At 49.3% G+C, this 22,779-nt stretch overlaps 1 protein-coding gene across 11 annotated transcripts in view; it reads left to right on the top strand.

Moving 5' to 3' along the window:
- The window catches only part of BLTP1 (bridge-like lipid transfer protein family member 1), a 2,946,455-nt gene that overhangs the window by 76,961 nt on the left and 2,846,715 nt on the right, over positions 1-22,779 (top strand). For all 11 annotated transcript variants that reach the window (XM_069631149.1, XM_069631145.1, XM_069631146.1 and 8 more), the window contains exon 4: positions 15,925-16,003. In XM_069631149.1, the coding sequence (XP_069487250.1) occupies positions 15,925-16,003 (79 nt within the window). The remainder of the gene's footprint in view (positions 1-15,924; positions 16,004-22,779) is intronic.

Genomic DNA, 22,779 nt, shown 5'->3' with positions numbered 1-22,779 from the left:
CCGGGGACTTAGACGGGCGAATCAAACCATTGGCGAGGTATTGATCTAAATATTGTCTCAAATGCAGATTCTCTGGTTCAGTAAGGGCGTAAATCCTGCTACAAGGGGGTTGTGCACTGGGCACCAGATCGATTTGGCAATCGTACGATCTGTGGGGAGGTAACGTGTTGGCCTGTTCCTTTTGGAAGACGTCCTGAAAGTCTTGGTACTCTGGAGGTAGTTGCACGGGGACAGAGGTTACTGATGCTAGATTAATCTTTGGATTTTCTGGGTAGCAGGTTTGTGCACAATCCGGGAAGGTTATTCTCTTCGCTCGCCAATCAATTCGAGGATTATGTGTCTCTAACCAAGGGATTCCGAGAATAAGCTGAAACTGTGGAGCCTTGATTACATCAAACACAACTGCCTCCCGGTGGCCATCCGGACCTACAAGTGTCACCTCGGCTGTGGAATGTGTTACCGGTCCAGAGGCAATTTCGGTTCCATCTACTGTGGTGATGACATCTTTGTTGGTTTTAGGACGCAGAGGGAGGTTTATCCTAGAGACCAATTCTCGATCACATAGTTTCCTATAGCCCCGCTATTGATGTATGCCTTTATAGCATGCAACCGCTTAGGCTGTTCCGGATCTACGAGGACCATTGGCACAATGAAATGCGAGGTCTGAGAGTTAGTTTTCAAGCTCGGCAAGCAGACCCCTACGCTTGCCGGACGTGGTCATTTCCCGATACAGAGTTTCCATGGATTTTATCAGCGGCTCCTACCACCTTCTTGGGCGGCTTAACCGGGCAATCTCGTAGAAAGTGTCCAGAGGACCCACAATAAAGGCATAATTGCATCTGTCGTCTTCTTTCCCGTTCTTTTTGAGTTAGGGGTCCTTTAACCCCTCCGATTTGCATAGGCTCCGAGCCATCAGCCCCCTTGGGGTTAGCGTGGGTCTTGGCCAACACCCGGGTTTCAAACTTGGACCGATCTGCTTTTCTGTTTTGCAGCCTGTGATCCAATTGGACCACTAAGTCTATATATTCAGTGCATTCTTGGGGAGGATTTACAACTTGTGCCAGGACATCTTTAAGTTCTCCGCGTAGACCTCGATAGAATAACGTGATTCTTTTATCCTCTGGCCAACCAGTTTCGACAATTAGTCTATTGATGGTTGCAATGTAGGATAGAAGGACTTGATTGCCCTGTCGCAGAGATAGAAGTTCGTCATCCAGAGCCTGTCCCTGGGAGTGTCGCGCAAATAACCTTTCCATGCTTGTTTGAAATCCTTGAAAATCATGAAGAATCGGGTCATCTTGAGTTACCAGTGGGACTGACCAATCGGCAGCACAGCCGCTGAGATATGACAACACAAAGGCTACCTTGGTCTGATCATTAGGGAAGGCCCCAGGTCTGCATAGGAAGTGCAAACGACACTGATTCATGAATACGGCGAATCGTTTGGGGTCCCCAGCAAAGCGTTCAGGTGGGGCCAGCGGCATGTTTCCAGGTAGATTAATCTGCACCGGGTTACTGGAAACCACAGGAGCGGGGTTCCCCCCGGAACCGGGTAAAGGAGTTTGTCCAGCTTGACCTCGCAAAAGCTGTCTAGCCAGGTCATCAGCTCTATCCTTTATTACAATCACTTCCCTCCTGAGGGCACTAGTCTCTTGACAAGCGGCGTGTACTTCGGCCCGTAATTCCCCCAGTAATTGGGCCAACTGGTCAGTTTCGGAAGTTTCCATAGCGCCTGGGTGGGAATTTGTAGGAAGGCTTCGCGTTCTGTAACGCTCACCTGGTTCCCATGCGCAGGACCCGGAACACCGATTGGACAGGACCTCCAAATCGTGCTTGCCTGGCCCGTAGGAATATCCTTCTGCAGATGAGAAAGGGGATTAACAGTCTGCAGAATAGTGTGCTAGCTCCCCCCTTTCCGCCTTCGTTCCTCTGTAACTTCCTCCAAACCCCGGTTTAAGCTCACCTTATGGTTTGGAAGGATGAACTCTCCATCCTGCTTCTGGTGCAGGGGCGCGCGTTCGTCCAGTTACTTCACTGGTTTTCAGAATGGCGCTGGCAAAATCCACTTGACTTTCATGAGCGATGCGCCGTAAGTATGAAAGTTCAAAGTTCAAGTGAGGCCCCCTTTATGTTGTCTTTCTAGCCTGTGATCTGTCCTTTATTTCAGGTGCAGAATGAAGGCGATGCGTCGAGGGGTTAAACTGCCGAGGTGAGTAGTGATGAGGGCGATCCCTCTAAATGTCCTTATCATTCCCCAGAAATGTCTCTTGTCCTTTCCCCATAGGGGCCGGGGTACGGTACCTGCCAACGGGGCGGCGCCGACCCGAAATGTGGAAGAAAAGCCGGTAAGTATTATGGCTGTTAATCAGGCTTTCCTTCTGTGTTCCTTCTGCTCACCTTTTTGTTTCTTCCTCTCTCCCCTAGGTGCAGAGATGTGGCGTCTGATGCTGACAGCCGCGATGGAGCCGGGAGATGTCTCGGACACGTGAGTGAAGAGTGGCGCTGCAGCGAGCAACGCAATGCTTTTAAATGGAAGTCTTTCTTCAGGGATGCTGGCGAGAAGATTACAGATGCAGGTAAGAAGTTTGAAATAGTCCTTGGTTTTCACCTTTCTCTTCTCTTCCTTCCTTGCAGGCCTTCCAGGTTCGAGGCGGGCGTGGCTGGAGTCCAGGAGCAGACACGGTGAGCGTTAAGCTGCAGGAAGCAGAACAACGCGAAGCATGAGCTGCTGTCTGGGCGTGGCTTAAATAGCCTCCAAAGAAGTCCCAGGTATGTATCCTTCCCCAACTAGGTATGTATCCTTCCCTGGCCACGCCTAAGTGAAAAAATAGTCCCTATGAAAAAATAGTCCCTTTCAGGTCTCAGGGAGGCCTGAAGCGTGCAGCATGGTCTGCATCAGGTAAGTGCACAAAACACCTCCCTTTATGAGCCTGGCGCCTATGGCGCCAGGACTGATGTCCAACATGAGCCTGGCGCCAAAGGCGCCAGGACTGAGTCCAAAGAGCCCCTATAAGGGGCCGCTGGGCTTTTACCCAAGGGCATGATGCATGCTTCCGGGGGTGCTGGGCCTGGCCTGGTGCTCCGGGGGTAGGCATCATGACAGTCCCTGTCCCTGTAATTTAGGAGACGTGCAATGATGGTGCGGGGTGGAGCACCCGGCTTCGGGGGTGGTACCAGGGTGCGATGGGCTCTTTCAACAAGAAAATGGTTTGACAGAGATTCTGTTCCCAGCACAGATTTCAGCAGATCTTCCACCTGTCTTTCCATGGAGCCTCTGCCAAATGATTCCGAAACTCCGACAATGCGAATGTTATTTCTGCGGGATCTAGATTCGAGATCCTCGCACTTGCTCTGGGTTTTACGTAGTTCAGTCTGAAGGAGGGCTATGTCTCGGCTATGTTGTGAGATCACATCTTCATTTGAACTTATCCTGTTTTCTGCTTCCGAGATGCGTGCGCTCTCTTTTTCCACTCGTGCTTTCAGGGATCCAATCGTCGCAACAATGTCGTCCAGTTTAACGTTGACAGCCAGGCACCCATTCTGCACAATTGTCGCCTGGCGATCTCATTGGTCTGTTTCTCGGTTTTCAGATGCTTGTGTCACCCCTCCTGATGTCGCCTGTGGCTGAGAGCTGGCGAAGGAGTCCATTGGGCCAGTCTTTCTGCCCCCTGTGGCCTTCTTCTCAGTGCGGCCCATTAGACAAAGTGACCACCTGTGGAGTGGATTGTGTTCTCCCACGTATATAATACTGCTTTCCAGCGGCCAGTCTGTGTCCACAGCGTTAGCAACAGGGGGACGACGGCGCAGCCCCCGCCCTGCTTCCCCGCTCAGGTGTGATAGAATGCAGATGGAGGATTGGCCTTCTATCGCATCAGACGTGCACTCCCTCCTACCCCCCCCAGGCATTATCGGCAACCTCCCGCAGATCCGGCGCCGACGCAGGCTGTGGCAACAGTCTGTGTCATCAATGTGTTGTATGCGTGATACTTAGTGTTGTAGTGTCCAGGTGACCACACCCGGCCACTCCGGCCTGTTGTCTTATCTCTCACCACTCCACCTGTGTTCGAAGGGCTCCGTGCCTATACAGTTGCCCACCTTTCTTTTGTGACTTTGCACCAATTGTGCCTCCAAGCACCCAACACTTTTATGCTCTATGAAGGAGTTCGATGGGTGTGAGAGCGGGTATCTCAGTGGCGTATATCTGATTTCGTTGAGCAGGATATGCGGCTACACATCTGGGAAGTCGGGTTTGTTTCCCTGAGATTAGGATCGCTGTGATGCGTTCACCCGTCCACAGGCAGTGCCTCTCTCCACACAGCGTATCCCACTTAGCGGCGCTGCACCAGCGAGCAGCAGCCGCTACAGGGCACCGTCAGCCACGCTGTCGCCTCCGTTTCCCCGCCTGCGAGGGCCCAGGCACGTTGCGTGTATAGGGCGATGGCCCCACAAACAGCAACCGGCCAATATCGTAGGGTCCCCCGCGCACCTCCCACAGCACACTTACTTCACCAACGTAGCCTCAGCTGGATTTCTGCCGCTGTGGGGTCCGGGGTCCACGCTGCCACCTCGGCTCGTCTCCGGGCATTCGATAGGATTCCACACTGGACCCGGTGTGAGGAGGTCTGTTGCCGAATCTCCGTTCGGGCGGGGGGAGAGAAACGGAGTGCCGCCGCCCTCGGGCAGTGTCTGGTTGTCAGCGGGCTGCCCCTCCCCCACCCGTCCGATCCGTGTTCGCCAGGTCCGGGCTCGTGTAGAAATGGCACTGAGCCCCTGGGCAGCTGCGCCGCAGCCCGGCAGCCGCTAGAACCTCGCCGGCGGATTTCTCTGCTGCACCGGCACCGACGGGTCCCGCCTTCGCAGAGCTTCTTCCCAGGACCTTCCGCCACAGTCCGCTGCAGGTAGTAGACGGACAACTGATTACTGGCAGGATATATTAACAACAAGGATTTCAGCCGGGCTGGAGCTCACAACCTAGGTGGCCATTTTGAGACGTGCGCAACAGCGCCCCCCAACTTTCCGTCAATTTTTAGAAGGACACCTCTTCTCCTTTCAGATGAAAGTGCACAATTGGCGTTGACCCTTCCTGATGTCCCGTGTTGATTTTGTCACAAAAGTAACCATCTTGGGGTCCAGATCAGGAGTCTCCGCCAGCTTTCCTGGAAACTCTGGCCTTGGGCACTCTAAACGCATGCACGACCGCACTTCCCTATCCTGCGGCTTTCTTATGTGCTGGGCCATGTATGCTGCTACTCTTGGCGACGGCACCCACTCTGAGGATTTCGGGTGCCCGATAGCTTCTGGATCAAACATATCAGTGGTGTTATCCACTTCTTGAGGGTTGACCACTTCCTCGGTCTGTTGGAAGGTGTCGTCTTCTTCTCTTCCCTCCTCATCGGGTGAGTAGCCCTCGTCCTGATCCCCTCAATTGTCCACCCCTGGGGTAGGGGGGGGGGGTCTGTCCTGGCTCTTTCTTCCTCTCCAGGAAGGCTCTTCTTAGCCTAGTGACAGGGTCGCCTAGTTCTATGGGAGCAGTATCCTCTCTTTCCAAGTTGCTCGGGTGTGGGAGGGAGTCAAAGAGTTCTTGCTCTTCCGAGCTGCTTGTCGCCCCTTAGATTCAACCCCTTCCACGGGGTGTCTGGCTGACGGCCCCTCGCCAGGGCTTTCTGCCGGTCTTTTTCTGGCCAGCTTTGCTTGCTGTTCTGCCATCATAGCCTCCAATATTTCCAGCCTTCTTGTAATAGGTTGCACACCTTGCGAGACTGCATGCGTAAGCGAGTCTCCTAGTACCATTTTGAAATTCTGCCACAGGGCAGTGTCTTGGTGAGAGGGGTCCTCTTCCCACTCTTCCTGTGACCACTCGGGAGAAGTGGATGGTGTTACTCCAGGACTTTTACATTGGGCCATATTTCTTGCGTTGGCAGAGCCAACTTCTAGGCTGTCAGCCAAGAGGAGACAAATTCAGCCTAAACTGGTGCAGCTGAGCCTCTGAGGCTGTTAGGCTATATGATGTTCACAGCTCTCTCTCTCACTCTTCTAAGGAATCACAGCAAAAAACTGTAATTCCCTTTGTTCCGTTTTTTAAATGTCCTGGTAACGTGAAGTCTGCTATCTCGGTTCGCTCTGCAAACGCACTAAAATGCGTGCGTGCAAACGTCAGAGCTCCCCAGGGGACGAAGAGTCCAAGCCTCCCGCTCCCCTGGGTCCTGCGGTCCGCCGTGTTCGCCGGCGAGGCCGCGCAACGCGGAGGATCGGGGCCGGCTGCCTGAGGCGGGCGCATTCGCTATCGGCTCCGGCCCCGACTCCTCAGCATACAGTAACAATGGCAGCTGTTCACCGATGAGCTATTATGCTGCGCCACACAGATAAATGTGATAATTATGTAATATTCACGCTCGCGCGAGTCTATTATTGGCTTATACAAAAATATAAGAAAATGGCCCAATAATCAGGGAGTACTTATCTCATTGCGGCAGAAAAAAAGAAAAGAGGAAAGGACCTGGGACTTGGGGTTCTTATGGGGGAGCCTACACTCTGATAGGCGCAGGGGTTGAGGTCAGGACTACCGGGCACCTGAGGATCAAGGGGGCAGCTGTTTGAAGCTGGACTATAAAATGTGGAACTTTAAAACCTCACAGTTTGGATTTTTCTCAAGAGATGGGGAGAAAAAGAGCAATGTTATAGTTTTTAAAGTAATAAGTTGAAACGCTGTATGGCAGTAATAAAAGAAAGCATAACATAATGTGAGCCTGCTGTCTTGCCATAGAATTGCATGTAGGGCTAATTCATGGATCCCTGCGATAGAAGCCCTGGCAGTGGAGCACAATTTTCTTGTATGTGGGTTGGGTAAACAAGCCCACTGTAAATGTATCATCTCCCTTCTTGATATTGAGATCCAATCTTTAAATCTGGATCTTATTAAACAGCATTGTAAAGTAATGATTATGGTTACAGGTGTTCAACGTTTGTTAAAATTCAAATGGATCTATTGGCCATGCCTGATTGTTAGGACATAATCTTTAAAACCAGACAAACACTGTATATATGTCTGATATGTGGATTAGTATTACCACCCAGCAAGGTATCCTGAATTGCCTGATCATTTTATGTTGACTGCATTAGGTGAAATACTGCACCAAAGCATGTGCCTTTAACCTATGAAAAGATTTTATCCAAAAAGATGAAACGGTGTACAGGGCAAATAACGAAATAAGATTAGTGAATAACATTTTCAACCAACAAATTTAAAATAATGAAAAAATATTGAATGTTTTTTTTTTTTAAAACTTTGGTTTTATTGGCATTTTTGGGAAATATAACAAACGGGCTGCATGTGTGTTCCCAGGCTGTACATAAAACTGGCCCAACAAACCCTACCCCTCCCTCCCTTCCTCTCCCCACCCCCGGAGCACCCACACTCCCCTCCCTGCATTAATCAAACTTGATCTGTGATATAGGGAGACTTGGACTTTTCTTTTGCGTCCAGTGCTTGGTAATGAGTGTGAACGTCGACCATCTTTAATGGCTATGAGTCGACCACCTACACCCGGGCCGTGGGTGCCCGTTACGTCCTTGGAACCTTTCTGTATTGTCCCCCTGAGCCCTGCTTGGTCCTTCACCTGGCATCAGTGCACACCCCATCCCCAGGTCTGCTGTACCCCATACCAGTTTTCAAGGAATGAACCAGAGTCATAGTTCACCATAGCCGTTCATTTGTCCATTAAGAACATGTTTTTTAACTTCTTTAGCCAGTCCTCCTTTGAGAGGGTCTCCGGGCTCTTCCATTTCTGTGCCAATGCCACCCTTCCTGCCCCCAGCATCGTTTCCCACATTCTGGGGTACCTGTAGACTTCTGAGGCCTCTGGCGGGAGGCCCAACAATACCGTCAAAGGGTCTTGGGGGAGCAGTTCCTCGGTGACCTCGGCCATCCAACCCCTTACCTTCTCCCAGTACGCCTGCACCTTTGGGCAATGCCACCACATGTGACCTCTTGAACCCCTCTGGCCGCAACCCCTCGGACATTCAGGGGACACTCCCGCAAACATTTTAGACAGTTTCACAGGGTCTCTGTGCCATCCCTGCAAAATCTTAAAGTTGTGTTCCATATCTGCTGTAAATAAGTTCCCGTGAAAAGCTATTCTGAATATCCGCAACCAGGCGTCCTCCGAGATTACCTCTCCTGCCAGGTCATTCCAAAATGTGCGGAAACCCCGCCGCTCCACTAAGTTTGCGGTGTTAAGGATTCTGTACATCCCAGAGACAGCTCCCTTCCTAGAGGTCGCTGTGTCGAGAAATTTCTCAAAGGGAGTCAGCTGCCTCTTCAGGTTCTCCCCCCATGACTGGTCACAGAGGATGCCCTTTAAGCAGAGATATTCGAATATGGAGAGAGACCCCTGCCCAATGGCATCCCTCAGATCCTCATACGGTAGGAATTCCCCCTCCCGGAACAGCTGCCCCGCCCATTCCAGACCCGAGTCAGACCTAGCCTTACTAAACCCTCTGTTGCCTAATCTAAGGGGGTGTCCCCAGAGAGAGGACATCGGAGATGGCCACGATGTTAAGTGCGCTGTTTGGGAGCCCTCCCTCCAGACTGCCCAGAGAACTCCCAGAGTGGGGTGGGATTTAAGTCAATTCGGGATAAACCTGCGTGGGGCCCAGAGGAGGTCCCGGACCTTGAGAGGGTGAGCGTCCATATCCTCCAGGTAAGACCAATAAGTGCCCATCCCCTCCCTCATGTGTTCCAGGAGGACCCGCAATTGGGCAGCGCGGAAATAAAGTTGGAAGTCGGGCAGGCCGAACCCCCCCTCATCTCTCGGCATGGTCAAGACCGCCTTCACAGTGCTCGGGGTCCTGCCCTGCCAGATAAACTCAAGAACCGCATTCTGCAGAAATGTTGGTTTGGGAGAGAGGTGAAGAGATACAGCAGACGCGGCAGCACGTTCATCTTCACTGCCGTCTTGCGGCCATACCAAGATAAAATAATTGAGCCCCACCTCCTGAGGTCTGCGGTGATACCAGCCAGGACAGGGTCATAATTGGCTGGGGCCAGTTTGGATAGATCCCTAGTGAGGAGGATGCCCAGATAGCGGATGGAAACCTTTCCCACTGCTATCCCATGAAGTGTACCCAAGGGGTCCAGACCCGGGTCCCTTACTCGCATGGGGAGTAGAACAGATTTGGAAGCGTTAATCTTCAGCCCCGAGAAGTGCCCGAATGTGCCCACAGGGACAGAAAGGGGGGGGCGGAGGGAGGAGCCGGGGTCCACCAGGTACGCCAGGATGTCATTGGCGAACAGGGAGAGCTTAAATTCCACCTCGCCCCTCTTAATCCCTCTGATATCCGGGTGCGACCTAACTGCTATGGCCAAGGGTTCCATTGTAAGGACATATATCAGGAGGGACAGAGGGCATCCCTGTCTCGTGCCCCGTGAGAGGGGGAAGGGGTCTGACAACTTGCCATTCACTTGTACCCTGGCTTTCGGGGCTCTATATAATACAGCCACCCAACCCCTGATATGTGCGTCAAAGCCCATTTTCTGGAGGAGGAGTTCCATATATCTCCATTCCACCCTATCGAACGCTTTCTCCGAGTCCAGGGAGAGGACACTCGCGTTGATGTCCAATTCCTGGGCGTGGTGGATCAAGTTTATGGTTATCCGAACCCTGCCTTCCCCTTACAAACCCTACCTGGTCCCCGTGGATCAGTTTCGGTAAAATCTTCTCCATCCGTCTCCCAATTACCTTGGCAAGGACCTTAACATCAATGTTTAGCAGGGATATCGGGCGGTAGGAGGAACACTCAGTGGGATCCTTACCATCTTTGGGCAACACAACAATTATGGCCTCCATCATGGAGTCCGGGAGGGTCCACCCCTCTAGTACCGCATTAAAGACTTCACTAGGTGTGGGGCTAGGGTGTAGCGAAACCTTTTATAGAAGTAGACTGTGAAGCCATCCTCTCCCAGAGAAGTGCCCACCTTCGTTCCGCTAATTGCATGTTCCACCTCATCCTTGGTCACCGGGCCCTCCAACCCCTCAGCCGTCTCCCCAGTGAGGGCCGGTATTTGTATCGAGTTCAGAAACCCCTCTATCTCCTCGTCCCGCCCATTGTATTCTGACGAATAAAGTTTTTCATAATATCTGCGGAAGGCCTCTCCTATATGGGGAGTGTCATGGCCCATGGTCTCCTCCTCACTCCTCACTGCCTTTACCATTCTCCCTCTCTGTACCTCCCTTAGTTTCCAGGCCAGGATCCTGTCCGCTTTATCCCCCTTTTCATAATATCTCTGCTTGACCAGTTGGAGACATCGTTCTGTTTTGTGCAAGAGAAGATCTCTTAACTCGAGCCGATAGTCGGCCAGAGTCGCGAGCTGACCATGATCCAAGGGATCTGCTGGGGGCCCCCCGGCTGGAGTCGTGCTATTTTCTCCCTCAGGGATTTCTCCTGGGCATCCCTCACTCTTTTAGACTGAGCACTCATTTTGATGACGAGGCCCCTTAGAGTAGCCTTGAAGGCGTCCCACAGGGTGTGTGGACCCACCTCCCCATTAACATTGAACTCGAAGAATTACGTAATGGCCTCTAGCACCTCTTGGGCACGGACCTCATCCTTCATCAGGGAGTCATTACATCTCCATCTACCTCTACGGTCGCTTAGCCAGCCCCTTGCAATGGTGGTTCGGACCAGGTCATGGTCCGACCAGGGGACGGGGTCGACCTTGTGGCCAGTGACAAATGGGTGCAGGGTCTCGTCCACCAGGATGTAATCAATTCTGGAGAAAGAAGAGTGGGTGGATGAGTGAAGGAGGGGGCTCCCGACCTAGGGGTCGGGATCGTGTCCACCAGGCCCAGCTCTACATTAACCCTCTGGAAGGTCCGGGCCATAGTCTCATCCGTTGACCTGAGTAACTGAGGGCTAACGCGTTTCCTGTCCAGGGTTGGATCCATGACCATGTTAAAATCCCCTCCCACCACCAGCCCTCCCCGGACAAAGAGCTTGAGTTTCTCAGCCACCCCCACCCAGAACTGGCCTGGCCCTCATTTGGACCGTACATTACCTCCAGGGTGAGTGGGGCGCCCTGCAGGGTCCCTCATACCAGCGGTATCGGCCTTCAGGGTCTTTCACTGTTTCCTCTTTTTCAAAGCCAACGTTCCTCCCCAAGAGGATGGCCACCCCCCTCTTTTTTGGCCCTGTGGGACGTGCAGAAAACCTCCCCTATTCCTCCCCCCCGCATCTTGGGTTCCTTCCCTCGTGCCCAGTGAGTCTCTTGTAGGAAAAGAAGATCAAGGCTAGCCCTCCTGAATTCTCTACAGACCAGGGACCTCTTTGTGGGGGTGTTTAGGCCCCGTACATTAAGAGTGCCCACGCCCAGGGCCGGCGGGCTGTCAGCCATTTTCTAACAACACTACTCTCCTTGTCGACATATCTTCACTACCCTTGTCTACGTGCTCCCGTGTTTGTAACTGGTGCTCCCCCCACCCCTGGGTGGGCCTGAAACTGTTCCCCAACTGCCCCCCAGTCCCTGTCCCAAACTGAACAACCCCAACTTTCACACGCACCCCCTCTCCCCTCCCCGGCGTCCAGCCAAATTGTTCCGCCATCACTGGCTTTTGGCCGAACCACCAGCCCGCCCCCCGTGGCCAGGCCGAGCATATTAGAAGCTATTCATCCTGATCCCCCCCCCAGGGCCCTGCCCCATCTATGCATCCCATGTACTTGCTGTTTGTTGGGATGTTGGTAGTGGTGAAACCTCTGATACTGAACTAAGCTGTCCAAGTCTTTACGATGCGCCCCCGTTCTCAGTCCTCGGAGTCGTTCCGTTCTCCGTCCTTTGCTGGTGATGGTGTGCTCATTTTCCTGAATTTCCATTCGCCGGTTCGCCTCCTCCTTTTTCCCGACGGGCCGAGCCACTGGGTCTGCCCTTCTCCGGCCCCGATGTGCCCCTCCGGGCGTTCGTATCCGTTACATATTCTTGCAAGGCTCCCCGTATGTCCTCTTCCATGACCAGGGTTGTTCTTTGGCCCATATATTCGAAAGTCAGAGAGAAGGGGTAGCACCATCTGTAGCGCACGCCTTTTTCCTTAAGCAACTGTGTGAGCGGGCAGAACATTCTCCGCTTGGCCAGCGTGTAGGCGGAGAGGTCCTGGTATATTGAGACCTGAGCATTGTTGTAAGAGATTTCTCGGCCCTTTCTGGCCTCCTCCAGCACCTTCGTCTTTTCCGAGTAGTAATGGAACCGGACCAAGATCGACCGGGGGCCCCCCCGATCTGCCCCCCGCCCTATGTACCCTGTCGAACGTGAGTTCCGTTGTCATTTCTTCAGCGAACAGGAGAGTAATGATGTCTCGCACTGCTCTGATGACGTCCCTCTCCGTTTCTCCTTCCATTTCAGGAACCACAAAGATTCTGAGGTTGTTCCTCCTCTCCCTGTTTTCAAAATCGTCCATCTGCCGAGCCCTCTTCTCGTCTCTCTTCTCCAGGGCCTCCAGCCTCATGCTTAATTGTATGTCTTGGGACACTGATGTAGATTGGTTAGTTTCGACCTGAAGCAGTCTGTCCTCGACCTTGTCCACCCTCTGGTCCATTTTTTCAAATATCTGAGCTATGTCAGAGCGCATGTCCCTGATTTCCTGTAGGATCGAGGCGAAGCCCCTTTCCATGGCCGATGAGGGGGGGGGGTGCGCGTCTTCCGACTGAGCCATGGTTCTTTTGGGGCTCGAACCATTGTTGCCCCTTTCAACCTCTTGAAAGCGGTATCCCTGCAGGGACTCCCGCCAGCTCATCTGGTGTTCTCCTGTGGACGGACAGACGGTCGGGGGGGGAGGGGAGACCCCCTCGGCTCGGTCTGTAGTTAACCCCCCCAGAGGGGGGGCTGACCCCTATTGCCTCGGGGGAGGTAGAGTATCTTTCTGAGGGCAGGCACATGCCCCACCGTCGCCTGGTGGGGGCCACACACCCTATTCCAAAGTCCTCGCGGTGGGCCGGGTCCGTTCCTGGCTTCCCCCCAGGGGGGGGCCGTGGGAACGGCTGTCTTCGTGGGGCCAAGTCTGTGGATCCCTCACGAGGCACGGGGGGGAGGGGCGCCGTGGTTCTTGCCCCCGTCCTCTAGGAACTCCTCCGTGTCCTGATCCCCAAGAGGGGGTGGGCGGATCCCTTCCGGGCGGGCACTCGCCCCACCATCCACCAGTGGGGGCCTCACACCCGGGTAGCCCCCGAATTCGGTGGCACTGTTTGTGTCCGGGGGGGGGGCCGATTTGCTGCCGCGGCCCTCCACTGCCCAAGGCCAGTGTGTGGAAAAACCTCCTCACCTCTGTTCCTCTCTGTGGCGGCCCGCTCTGCTGATTCCTGGTGGGGGCGGGGGACTGCCCGCCCGGGCCCGCTCCACACACGCAGCTGGGTCTGCGTGGGTCCAGGGGCGCTCCCCTGGGCGGTGAGCGTAGCCTCTGTTCCCGCCTCGCGGGGGATCCCGGCGTGCTGCTCCTTTGTCGGGGTGGTGGGGGAGAAGGACGAAAGGAGCCCGTCCCCCGCTCCGCAACGGGCCTCCTAGTCCCTTCAGGCCCGGTCAACAGCTGAGCCGCTCCTCCCCGCCGGAGACGGGGGCCGAACTCGGGGGGGAGGGGGGGGGTTAGGGGAGGGGAAAGGGAGGGGGGGGTTGGGGTAGGGGGGGGTCAGCGGCCCAGGTAGTGCGCCCGCAAGAGTGCGGGAAGGCCTCGCCTCTGTCCTGGCTCTGCGGCCGCCCAGGCCGCGTCTCTCCACTTCCCGCGCGGGTCTCGATCTCGGGGTCCCCGGACTCCGTTCTTTCGATCCGGGGGGTCGCTCAGCCGATACACCCAGTTGGGCCTCTGAGGGGGTTTCGGGGGGGGGGTAGCTCAAACCTCTCTGGACACTGGGCCTCGACGGGAGCGATGCGATCAGGCAGCCATTGCCTGTGCGCCCCCTGGTGGCTTCCAAAATATTGAATGTTTTAATAGAAATATATATGCGCGTGGGGGTAAGGGAATGAGACTGGTTGGGAGGGGTTTGGTTTGGGGTAATAAAGCTAGTGAAACAGGGTATTTTTGGGGGTGGAGGGTGGACGAACCCACAAACTGAAAAACATACAAAATAAATATTTTTTTCGTTATTTTAAATTAGTTGAATAAGTTTTTATTTTTTCATTCGTTATTAACACATGGAACCAATGAAACGTTTCTCCCCATCACTAGTTCTGTCAACTTGACCAAAATAACAGCTTGGAATTAGCGGTGGTATTGGATGTTTGTACTGAAATACCATCTCCAGTGCCTCAGGCACTTTTCGTTCTAAAGGCTTTCTGTGTCTTTTGTGGCCAATCATTTGACATCACTTGAACATGGGACCCGTTCTAGTATTGTAATTGCATGAAAGATGTCACAGGTGTAGGCTGATGTCCCCTTGCAGGGTTTGAAATTAAGATTCGATGAGCAGGAGCTAAAACCAGCTCCTAGGTGTCGGGCATCACCCAGTAGCATGAGCGATAACATGAGCTTATTGCCAATTTTGTATGATCCATTACATTTAAATCTGTCCTAATTCCTCTTGATTTACAGTCTCAAACACTCATGTTAATGTCACATATGCATTTTTGTAAGGCACTGGTTGGCCTGGGGAGCCATAGGCATATCCTGGTAACTTGGTTTTAAGCTAACCAGGCTCTCTTAGAGTTGAATCGGGTGCTAAATAGCGCCCATCAATTTCGAACCCTGCCTTGAACTAAAGGTTTAATGATGGATCCAAAATAATAGACAGTGGTCCTAACACTGACCTGATCCAGAAGACAATTGGGCAACCAGGGTGGGTTACAAGTAGTTTTTGTGCACTTTGTGCAGCACATAAATGCTAGTTATTGTAGGGGAACGTGAAATATCGCTATTTCATAAGTGTTGCAGTACTTCCAGATAATTTCTCATGTTAAGGATGTCGAGAGGGAGCGTATTCCAAAGTGTTGGGCCTTGAAATGATAGAACCTTTTTTCAGCTGCATAGTTTGTAACTTCAAGGAGGTGAAGGGTTATACAGCGTGAGTGAGCTGGTACAAATAGATGACTTTTGTCAAACAGATGTGCCCTTTTTTCAATAGAGTTTCCATGTCACTGTTAAATCCTCTGATCAACATGCACGGAAACAGCTTCAAAGCTGGTGGAATGTGATCTATGTTGTACTTAAGGTCATTTATAAATCTTAATACAATAAGTGATTAGCCTTCATTATTATTTGTTTGGCAACATGGTGATTGCAGTTCTATTGGTGTAAAGGGATTCACTCCTGCTGAGGTGCATTTCTAAATTTGTAGTTACCAGTCATTCAGACAACCGGGATATTTTTATGCAATCCAGTATTGGAGGATGAGAAAGTAACATGCTAATATTCTAAAGTTTTTGCAATTACCTTTGCAGTGGTTTCGGAGGGGGAGTTGTGAATGGTATTTTTGGGCCTCATTACGAGTTTGACAGTAATTCAGTGGGGAATCTGTCAAAGTACCATCACACACTCTATTGCTGTTACCGCCACTTGGGCCTGTGGAGTTACCACAGGATTGCAAGCGGTGGACAATTCCCATTTTTGGAATCGTAGGACCCATGGGGATTTTTTGGCGTAATTAACCGTACAGTAAATCTGACCATTTTTCGAGGTAAAGTGGAGGTTTTACCTCCAGCAACAAGCTGGAGGTGATTCCTCCACTTCTCTGAAAATCAGCAGACCTACTGCACGGTAATACCAATGGCAGTAAATCTGGAAAAAATTATAATTTGGTGATGTGGGAAAAGTGGCGGTAACGGAATTAACCCCACTTTTTCCCCACACCACCAACCTTGTAATGAGGCCTTTTGTTTTCACTTTAAAGTAATGATAAACTGACTGAAATAACAAGAAGTATTTCTTTTTTTAATGCATCTTTCTTTATGTGCAGGCTCCTTTTCCTTCTCTGTTCTTTCTGGAAAAATTATGGTACGCGAAATCTATTACATCACGGAGGACATGTCTATCAGGTAAATTATTTGCTCACAGAAGGCTATATCGATGCCATGGGTTCTTAAAAATGCATTAACTAGGAATCTGATGGTTTCATTTGTTTCTCCGCCACTTTTGGACTTGTGATTTAATTGCTACAAATAGTGTCTGAATACTTCAGTGCAATGCCCTATGGATTATGCATTAGGGAAACTACATTTGTATTTGTAAATTATTGTATTTTTAAAAATTTTACTTACAAAAAATTTTTTGTTCATTTTTCCTATATTGCCACTTTTATATTTTATTGTAGCGAATAACGTTCAAACAGTTTTTCAATGAATGTCCTGTCTTTTGATGTAGAGTTTTGGTGTGGAATACAAATTGTTTATGCAGTTCACATTACTTGGGAGCTAGTGCAGTACAAAGTAAGGTGCCATTTGGCGGCCATTGGGGCCTTCAAAAATTCCCAAGAGCAAATGTTTTCCACGGCCAACCCAGCGGCGAAAGCTCACTGCAAGGCGTTGTCCAGGCCTTTCTTCTGGTTCGTAGGCTGCACCTGGACTGGGACCTCAACGTGGTTCTGGCGGCTTTACAGAGTAAACCCTTTGAGTCTGTGGCCTCGGTGTGGACATCAGGCTAGTAACGATCAAGGCAGTGCTGTTGGTGGCGCTCACTTCTGTGCGCAGAGTCAGTGAGCTGCAGGCTTTGTCGTTGTGCGAGCCGTTCACCACTTATCATGACAGGGTCATTTTACGCCCTCATCCAAACGTCTTGCAGAAGGTGGCGCGAATAGCAAAGTGAATTGCTAAAGTGTATTGCTGTCTCGCTGGAGCTTGCCGGGTTGCCAGAAGTTTTCGCCGGACGAATCCTCTGTCCCGCTGCATTGTGCTGACCCCGCCCTGTTGGATCCTTCGGATTGCTCTCATTCGGTAGGAGCAGCTCTGGACTTTGGACTTTGGGCTACATTCCGAGGCCCTGATTTGTGGACTGTTAGTGACATCTTTCCTTTTGTGTTTTTTTTTGTTTCCTTTGTAGCTCCCCGATCCCACCTATCCCACAAGTTTTGTTTAAAAACCCTGCGCATGCGCGAATGTGCACGCGAATAGCAAAGTGAATTGCTAAAGTGTATTGCTGTCTCGCTGTCTAGCGGGAAAGCGGGTGCGGGTGGTTTTGTAAGTTTTCTTTCCTTTTTTTTGTTTGTTGTAGGTCTTTTTCTTACATTTTTATTATTTTTCATTTTCTCTTAATTTAGTTTTCATTATTACTTTTATGGCACGCCAGACTAATTCATTGACATCTGGCATGCCTGAATCATTTGTTAATATTTACAATCCATTGCCCTCTCGAACAGACAAGGTCCTCTTAAGTACACGGTCCAAAGAACAAAAAGAGAGGCTCCGAGCGACCTCACTTAATGTGGACATTCGATCGTTCTATACATCAAGAGTTGGTTCAGGAAAGCAAACGCTATGCATCCAGCGTAACATTCAGCCGCCGACTCTCGCTATCCCGGAGACTGACCTGGTCCCGGATCCTCATGTTAATTGCGCTAACATGGTTGAGGCGACAGTTGTCCCTATAGCCGTGGCTGAAGTTCATTCACCTGCAGATGTTCATTCACCTGCAGATGTGGCTTTAAAAGATCCTGAGAGCAACTTGGTCACAATTTGCTCTGAACAGGATGTGCCGGACCATATTGCTGGTTCTGCAATTGGTCAGCTACCTCATTTAGGATTTGAGGTGGCCAATGCCACAATCTCTGTCTTATTCAACAGGTGAAATAGGTACTACACAACCAACTATGCCCGTTGCGGTTAATGCGAATGTTCAATCTCTAAATGCCCCTCCTCCCCCTGGTGCCTCTGTGCTCTGTTGAAGCACAGCACATATTACGTACTGAGTCTGCCAAATTAACAACGGTGGGGGAGTTTGGAGATGATACATTGGCCTCCATCCTGGAGTCTAGCCCTCATGAGCTCAAGTCCCATGATGTTCTTTATATTTGTTCAAATACGGGCGAATTGATTCAACTCACTGAAATCTCACAGTCTCAAACAAGCGGGTGTAACGATCCGGCCTATAAGTCAAACTCTCTTCCACCAACAGAGTCAAAAAATCCTGACACCACCAGTGTTATTTGATAAGTCGCCATCTCCAATATCCAATACTTCCTTTGTAGCTCCTACACCTAGGCGCACCAGATTTTCAGAACCCGACCATAGTCATCCTTACTTTATTCGCGATAGCCAGATGCCATACAAAGAAAATAGATTCTCCTTTCCCGAGGCTCCGGCACTAAATAATACACTGAGTGCCATGAATACCGCTCTCTTATCCTTGGCTAAATTGTATGAAACCCTTGATGAAAAGATGCGTTCGCAAAATAGTGAACTGTATATGTTACACATGCTCTTGAAGGAAGAACAAAAGGCACGCACTTTGTTACCCAGGCCTAGTATTCATAAAATGATTAATCAATCTATACAGACAAATCCATGCATAGAGTCTGGTGTGTTGTCATCAAATTTGACATCTAAACAATCATTCTCCAATATCACTCTTGATGTTAGATCTCACTTTCCCACGGGCATTTCGTCCGAGTCCATATTGGAAGGTCAAATCACATTGCCCATTGTACAAGAACCCTCTTCGCTTCCAGCCTCTGTAATGAAAAATGGGATAACCCAAATCCGTCTGTAGCAACATTGGGTTGCTTTATATGGAACAAAAGATGATATATACTCTGCAGAGTGACATTAGGGGCCTTAATGACTCTATTGAATGGTACAACATCTAATCGCTCACACACACCTGATTCCTTATCATCGTTTTATGTATTCTGTGTGCTACTTAGTTTGTAGCTTAGCAGAGTGGAACTTGTGTTCGTGTCCTCCCTACTATGTCTTTTACACCTGTAAAGCATACTGTCCACCTTTATCCCCCTACAGGCCGGCAGGACGATTTAATTGCTTTCCTTTACTGACTCTAACGATTAAATATACCTTTTTTACGTTTCAATTTAAAATATTTTTTTACGTTTTATATGGTTCCTGATCTACACGAGGAGTACCGATCCTACTGTCACAGCTTTTGTGTCTCCTCTGTTAGTTTGTTTCAGTACTTATCTTTTCTCAGTGGTTTATTATTAATTCCTTGTTCGGTTTGAGCCATTTCATGATGGCTGCCGTGTCGAACCACATTGTTCTACATCTCTTTTCTCACCCGACATAGCTGTAGGACTACTGGATTTCCTTGACTACAATTCGCGCATCGGTCGTCCAGCCTTGCTGCATTGCTGCCTCCGTAGCAGACGGCGCTCTCCGTACGAACTACACAGCATTAGCGCTGGTGGCAGGATCATATCCTGGGGCCATCCGTTGGATTCGGTCACGACCGACGCTCTTACTACCAAACCAAAGGTATTGCCTGATGATCGGTTGTTTACTGTTGATTGTCACTGGCCGTCTTCTTTGGACGGTACGCTCTGTTTCGTGTAGCTACATACCTTGGTCACCTCGCCTCTCGGTTTTTGAGATCCCTCTACACTGGGGTATCTTTTTTCTCGGGACGCACGAGACTAGAGACTATGCCACGAATAACCTCTTTAGGTTTTAGTCACCGACTTTATTTTAGCTTCTGGCAATATATGGGGCACACTGTGGATATTTCGTTTCGTCTCTCAGCACTGGGCTTCCTTCACCCAGACTCCTCTTTATATGGTTTTCCATGCTACACTAGTCTCACTAGTTACTAAGCCCAAGCACAGATCCTGCTTTTGTAGTGAGCTACTACTCAGCGCTCATTTGGATGTTTTTTCTATATCCTAGGTAGGGACGACCGTCGGTCCTACACCACCTACTACCTTTCGAGTAGAGAGCACCCACAGGCATCAGTGGAGGTATTTACTCCCCTCTATTTAGATACCTTGGTTCATGTATTTTGAACATGCAACAATAATGGCTAATTTTAAGCTTATGTTCGGCGCTTTTTTTGTCTTTTACTTTGCAGATGCTACGAATACCTCAAATGTCATTATTTTTCTTTTGAATGTTGTCTTGGTTACGTGGTCATCTGTATACCTCCTGATGAATGTTCCATAATAACTGTAGGAACTGAAACATGTCGAGTTAATACTCTGTACTGTCACCAGAGTCACCAATTTGTTGACATACTAATTCTAATTACTGTAGGGTACGTTGCACTATTTGTAAAGCGTACCTCCTGATGTTGAGTGTGTCCCTGTTTTGATACACTGTCAATCAGCTAATCCTAGCTTATCACGTAACGACTGTTTGTTTTGTGTTAAAATGTTTATGAATTGTATGTATTGTGGACCTCACTATTTAATCACTTTTTAGGTCGTAATTCTATTAAATCTGATGTTTATCATTTTAACCATGACTGGTCCCTTTGTGGTTCCCCTACTATGGGAGCCCTTTATATGTGTGGCATCTACATTATAGCTCTGTCTTCTCTTTAAACACGGATCTTTGTCCTCCCGGACTTAGACAGAGTATACGTTGCTAACCTATTTCAGTCAACCGTATACCGGGCTTCCTCCCTATTTAAGTTGTTGCAACATTGGGTTGCACCTTAGGTGAACCAGCAACTAAAAAGTCTCAATCATCTTATACCACAAACACAAAGATAAAAGCAAAGAAAGTCATTAAGTTGGCAGTATCGGCCAGAAAAAAACGAAAATTATATGATGATACGGAAATTCAGTCCCCTAGACAGGAAACTTTAAAGTATCAACCATTAGATGATTTGTTGGAAGTAGTAGATTCTTCAACTACTAATCAAATACATCATAGTATTCGGTCTCTAAGAGTGGAGTCCTTGACGCAATCTGTTTCCACTGAAGGTCTCCACCCACTAGCCATTAAACAAGGGATGCAGGCCATAGACACAGGTACTGCTTGTATACTTGACTCCACAGTGGCTGTAAACTTGTCAAGAACACCTATTGACATTATTCAAGAAGTACGAGCAGAATTAAGAGCCTCCTTTGACAAGCAGATTAAAGCCAGTGAGGCTCTCGTACAGTGTTACATTGCTTCAGCTAACAAGAGCAAGATTAAACAAACTAATTCCACTGACTTACAAGAGGTGAGGGGAAAAATTCAGATACAGCACTCTGTTGACCTTCTACAGGATCTACGAGAGGAGATTTGTGCATCCTTTGAAAGGTATACTAGTGAAAATGAATCTAGTAAGTTATTAAAACAAGGTTCACCAAATACATCTGATCTTAACACTCAGAATTCTCAAAAGGGTCCACCTAACATTGATCCTTTAATAAAGGGACCGATGAAAGCACAGAACATACCCTTGCGCAAACCCATGGAGGTAGGATCTAGGGGTTCTATAGCCTCCAGTACGAGACAACAGAGCGAGCTCATATCTAGATCATCCAGGCACATTGTTAATGCTCAATTTAAAAATCATTACCGTCTTCTGATAAGATGTCATGGCCACCCCTTTCCTACATATGATCTCAATCGAGCCAGCATATTGAATATTTGTGCCGATATTGCCGCTCTTGAAGACATTACATCAGCTGACATTAGTTTGGTCGAGTTTACCAACGATCGCGACCTCACAGAAGCACGTTTATTTGTGCAGTCAAGAGTGGTACTAAACGCATTATGGCTGGCTCGTACTGCCTTTTACAACTTAGGCTTTATAGTGACACAAGATGTATCCCATGAGGATCAGACACAATTAAATGATGATCATTCTAAAAATCGCATCTATGGTGAAAAGATGGCCTCTAAGACATCAGAGATGGGGCCTATGCATAATGCTTGGTCCCGCAGTAGGGATCATGTGGGCTCATAACTAGTTCAGAAGTTCGACTCAGTCAGTCTACTTTCCTGGAACACAAGAGGGCATACACATTTTCTTAATAATGAAAACAAGGATCTCTCACAATTTGATATCCTGGTGTTTCAGGAAACATGGCTTCGTAATGTTCCAACCTGGGACATATACAACATCTTGATGGTTCCAGCGGTGGAGGCAGTTAAAGGTCGTCTGATGGCAGGGCTCTTTATGGCCTTCCGCAAGGACAAGAATATAGAAATTATTTGGCATAAGACGTTTCCACCATGTTTTCAATATGTAAAAATTTGTGTTGTCGACAGTTTTTGTGCCTTGGTAAATATCTATTGGGGGTAAAAACATATTTCTTCAAATTAATTCTTCGATACTATCAGAAGGATCCTTGACCAACTTTCATTGGATGTGACCATTACCAACACACTCAAAATGGGGGATTTAAACTTGCATCTTTTTGCTCCAAAACAATGGTGCCCCTTATCTGATGAATGTCGTTGGCTAACTTTAATGGCTGACCGTAATTTTCTAATGGTCAATGGATCAATATCTGGAGATGTTCCCCCTAAATCTACTTGGCACAATTTCCACTGCTTTGCAACGTTGGATTATATCTTTGTTTAATGCCAAATTTCTGAACAATGTATCTAAATTTTCTATTAAGCAGACCCACTTGAGTGATCATAGTTGGTTACAATTAACATATGAATGGCCTAAAACAAAACCACTTCCTTTAAATATGAATGTGGCAAATTTACGGCTCAATAATGTTGGTAATCGTGTACATTGGTCCAAGTGGAAATTGCATCAGCTTAGAGACACCTTGTTGGCACAATACGCTGACGACGCTGACTGTCTTAGCGGTTGCTACGTACATGCCATCCAGCGTTTTGCAACTCAGAGGTCCCGTTATAAAGGTTCTACTCAGTTACATCAACATGCCTTTGATCTAGAAGTAAAACGCAAGAAATGT

Source organism: Ambystoma mexicanum, chromosome 6q, assembly GCF_040938575.1.
Source record: "Ambystoma mexicanum isolate Mex_15411 chromosome 6q, UKY_AmexF1_1, whole genome shotgun sequence".
NCBI lineage: Eukaryota > Metazoa > Chordata > Amphibia > Caudata > Ambystomatidae > Ambystoma > Ambystoma mexicanum.
Note: the sequence above shows the minus strand (reverse complement) of the source record. Positions and strands in the feature narration are given on the sequence as shown.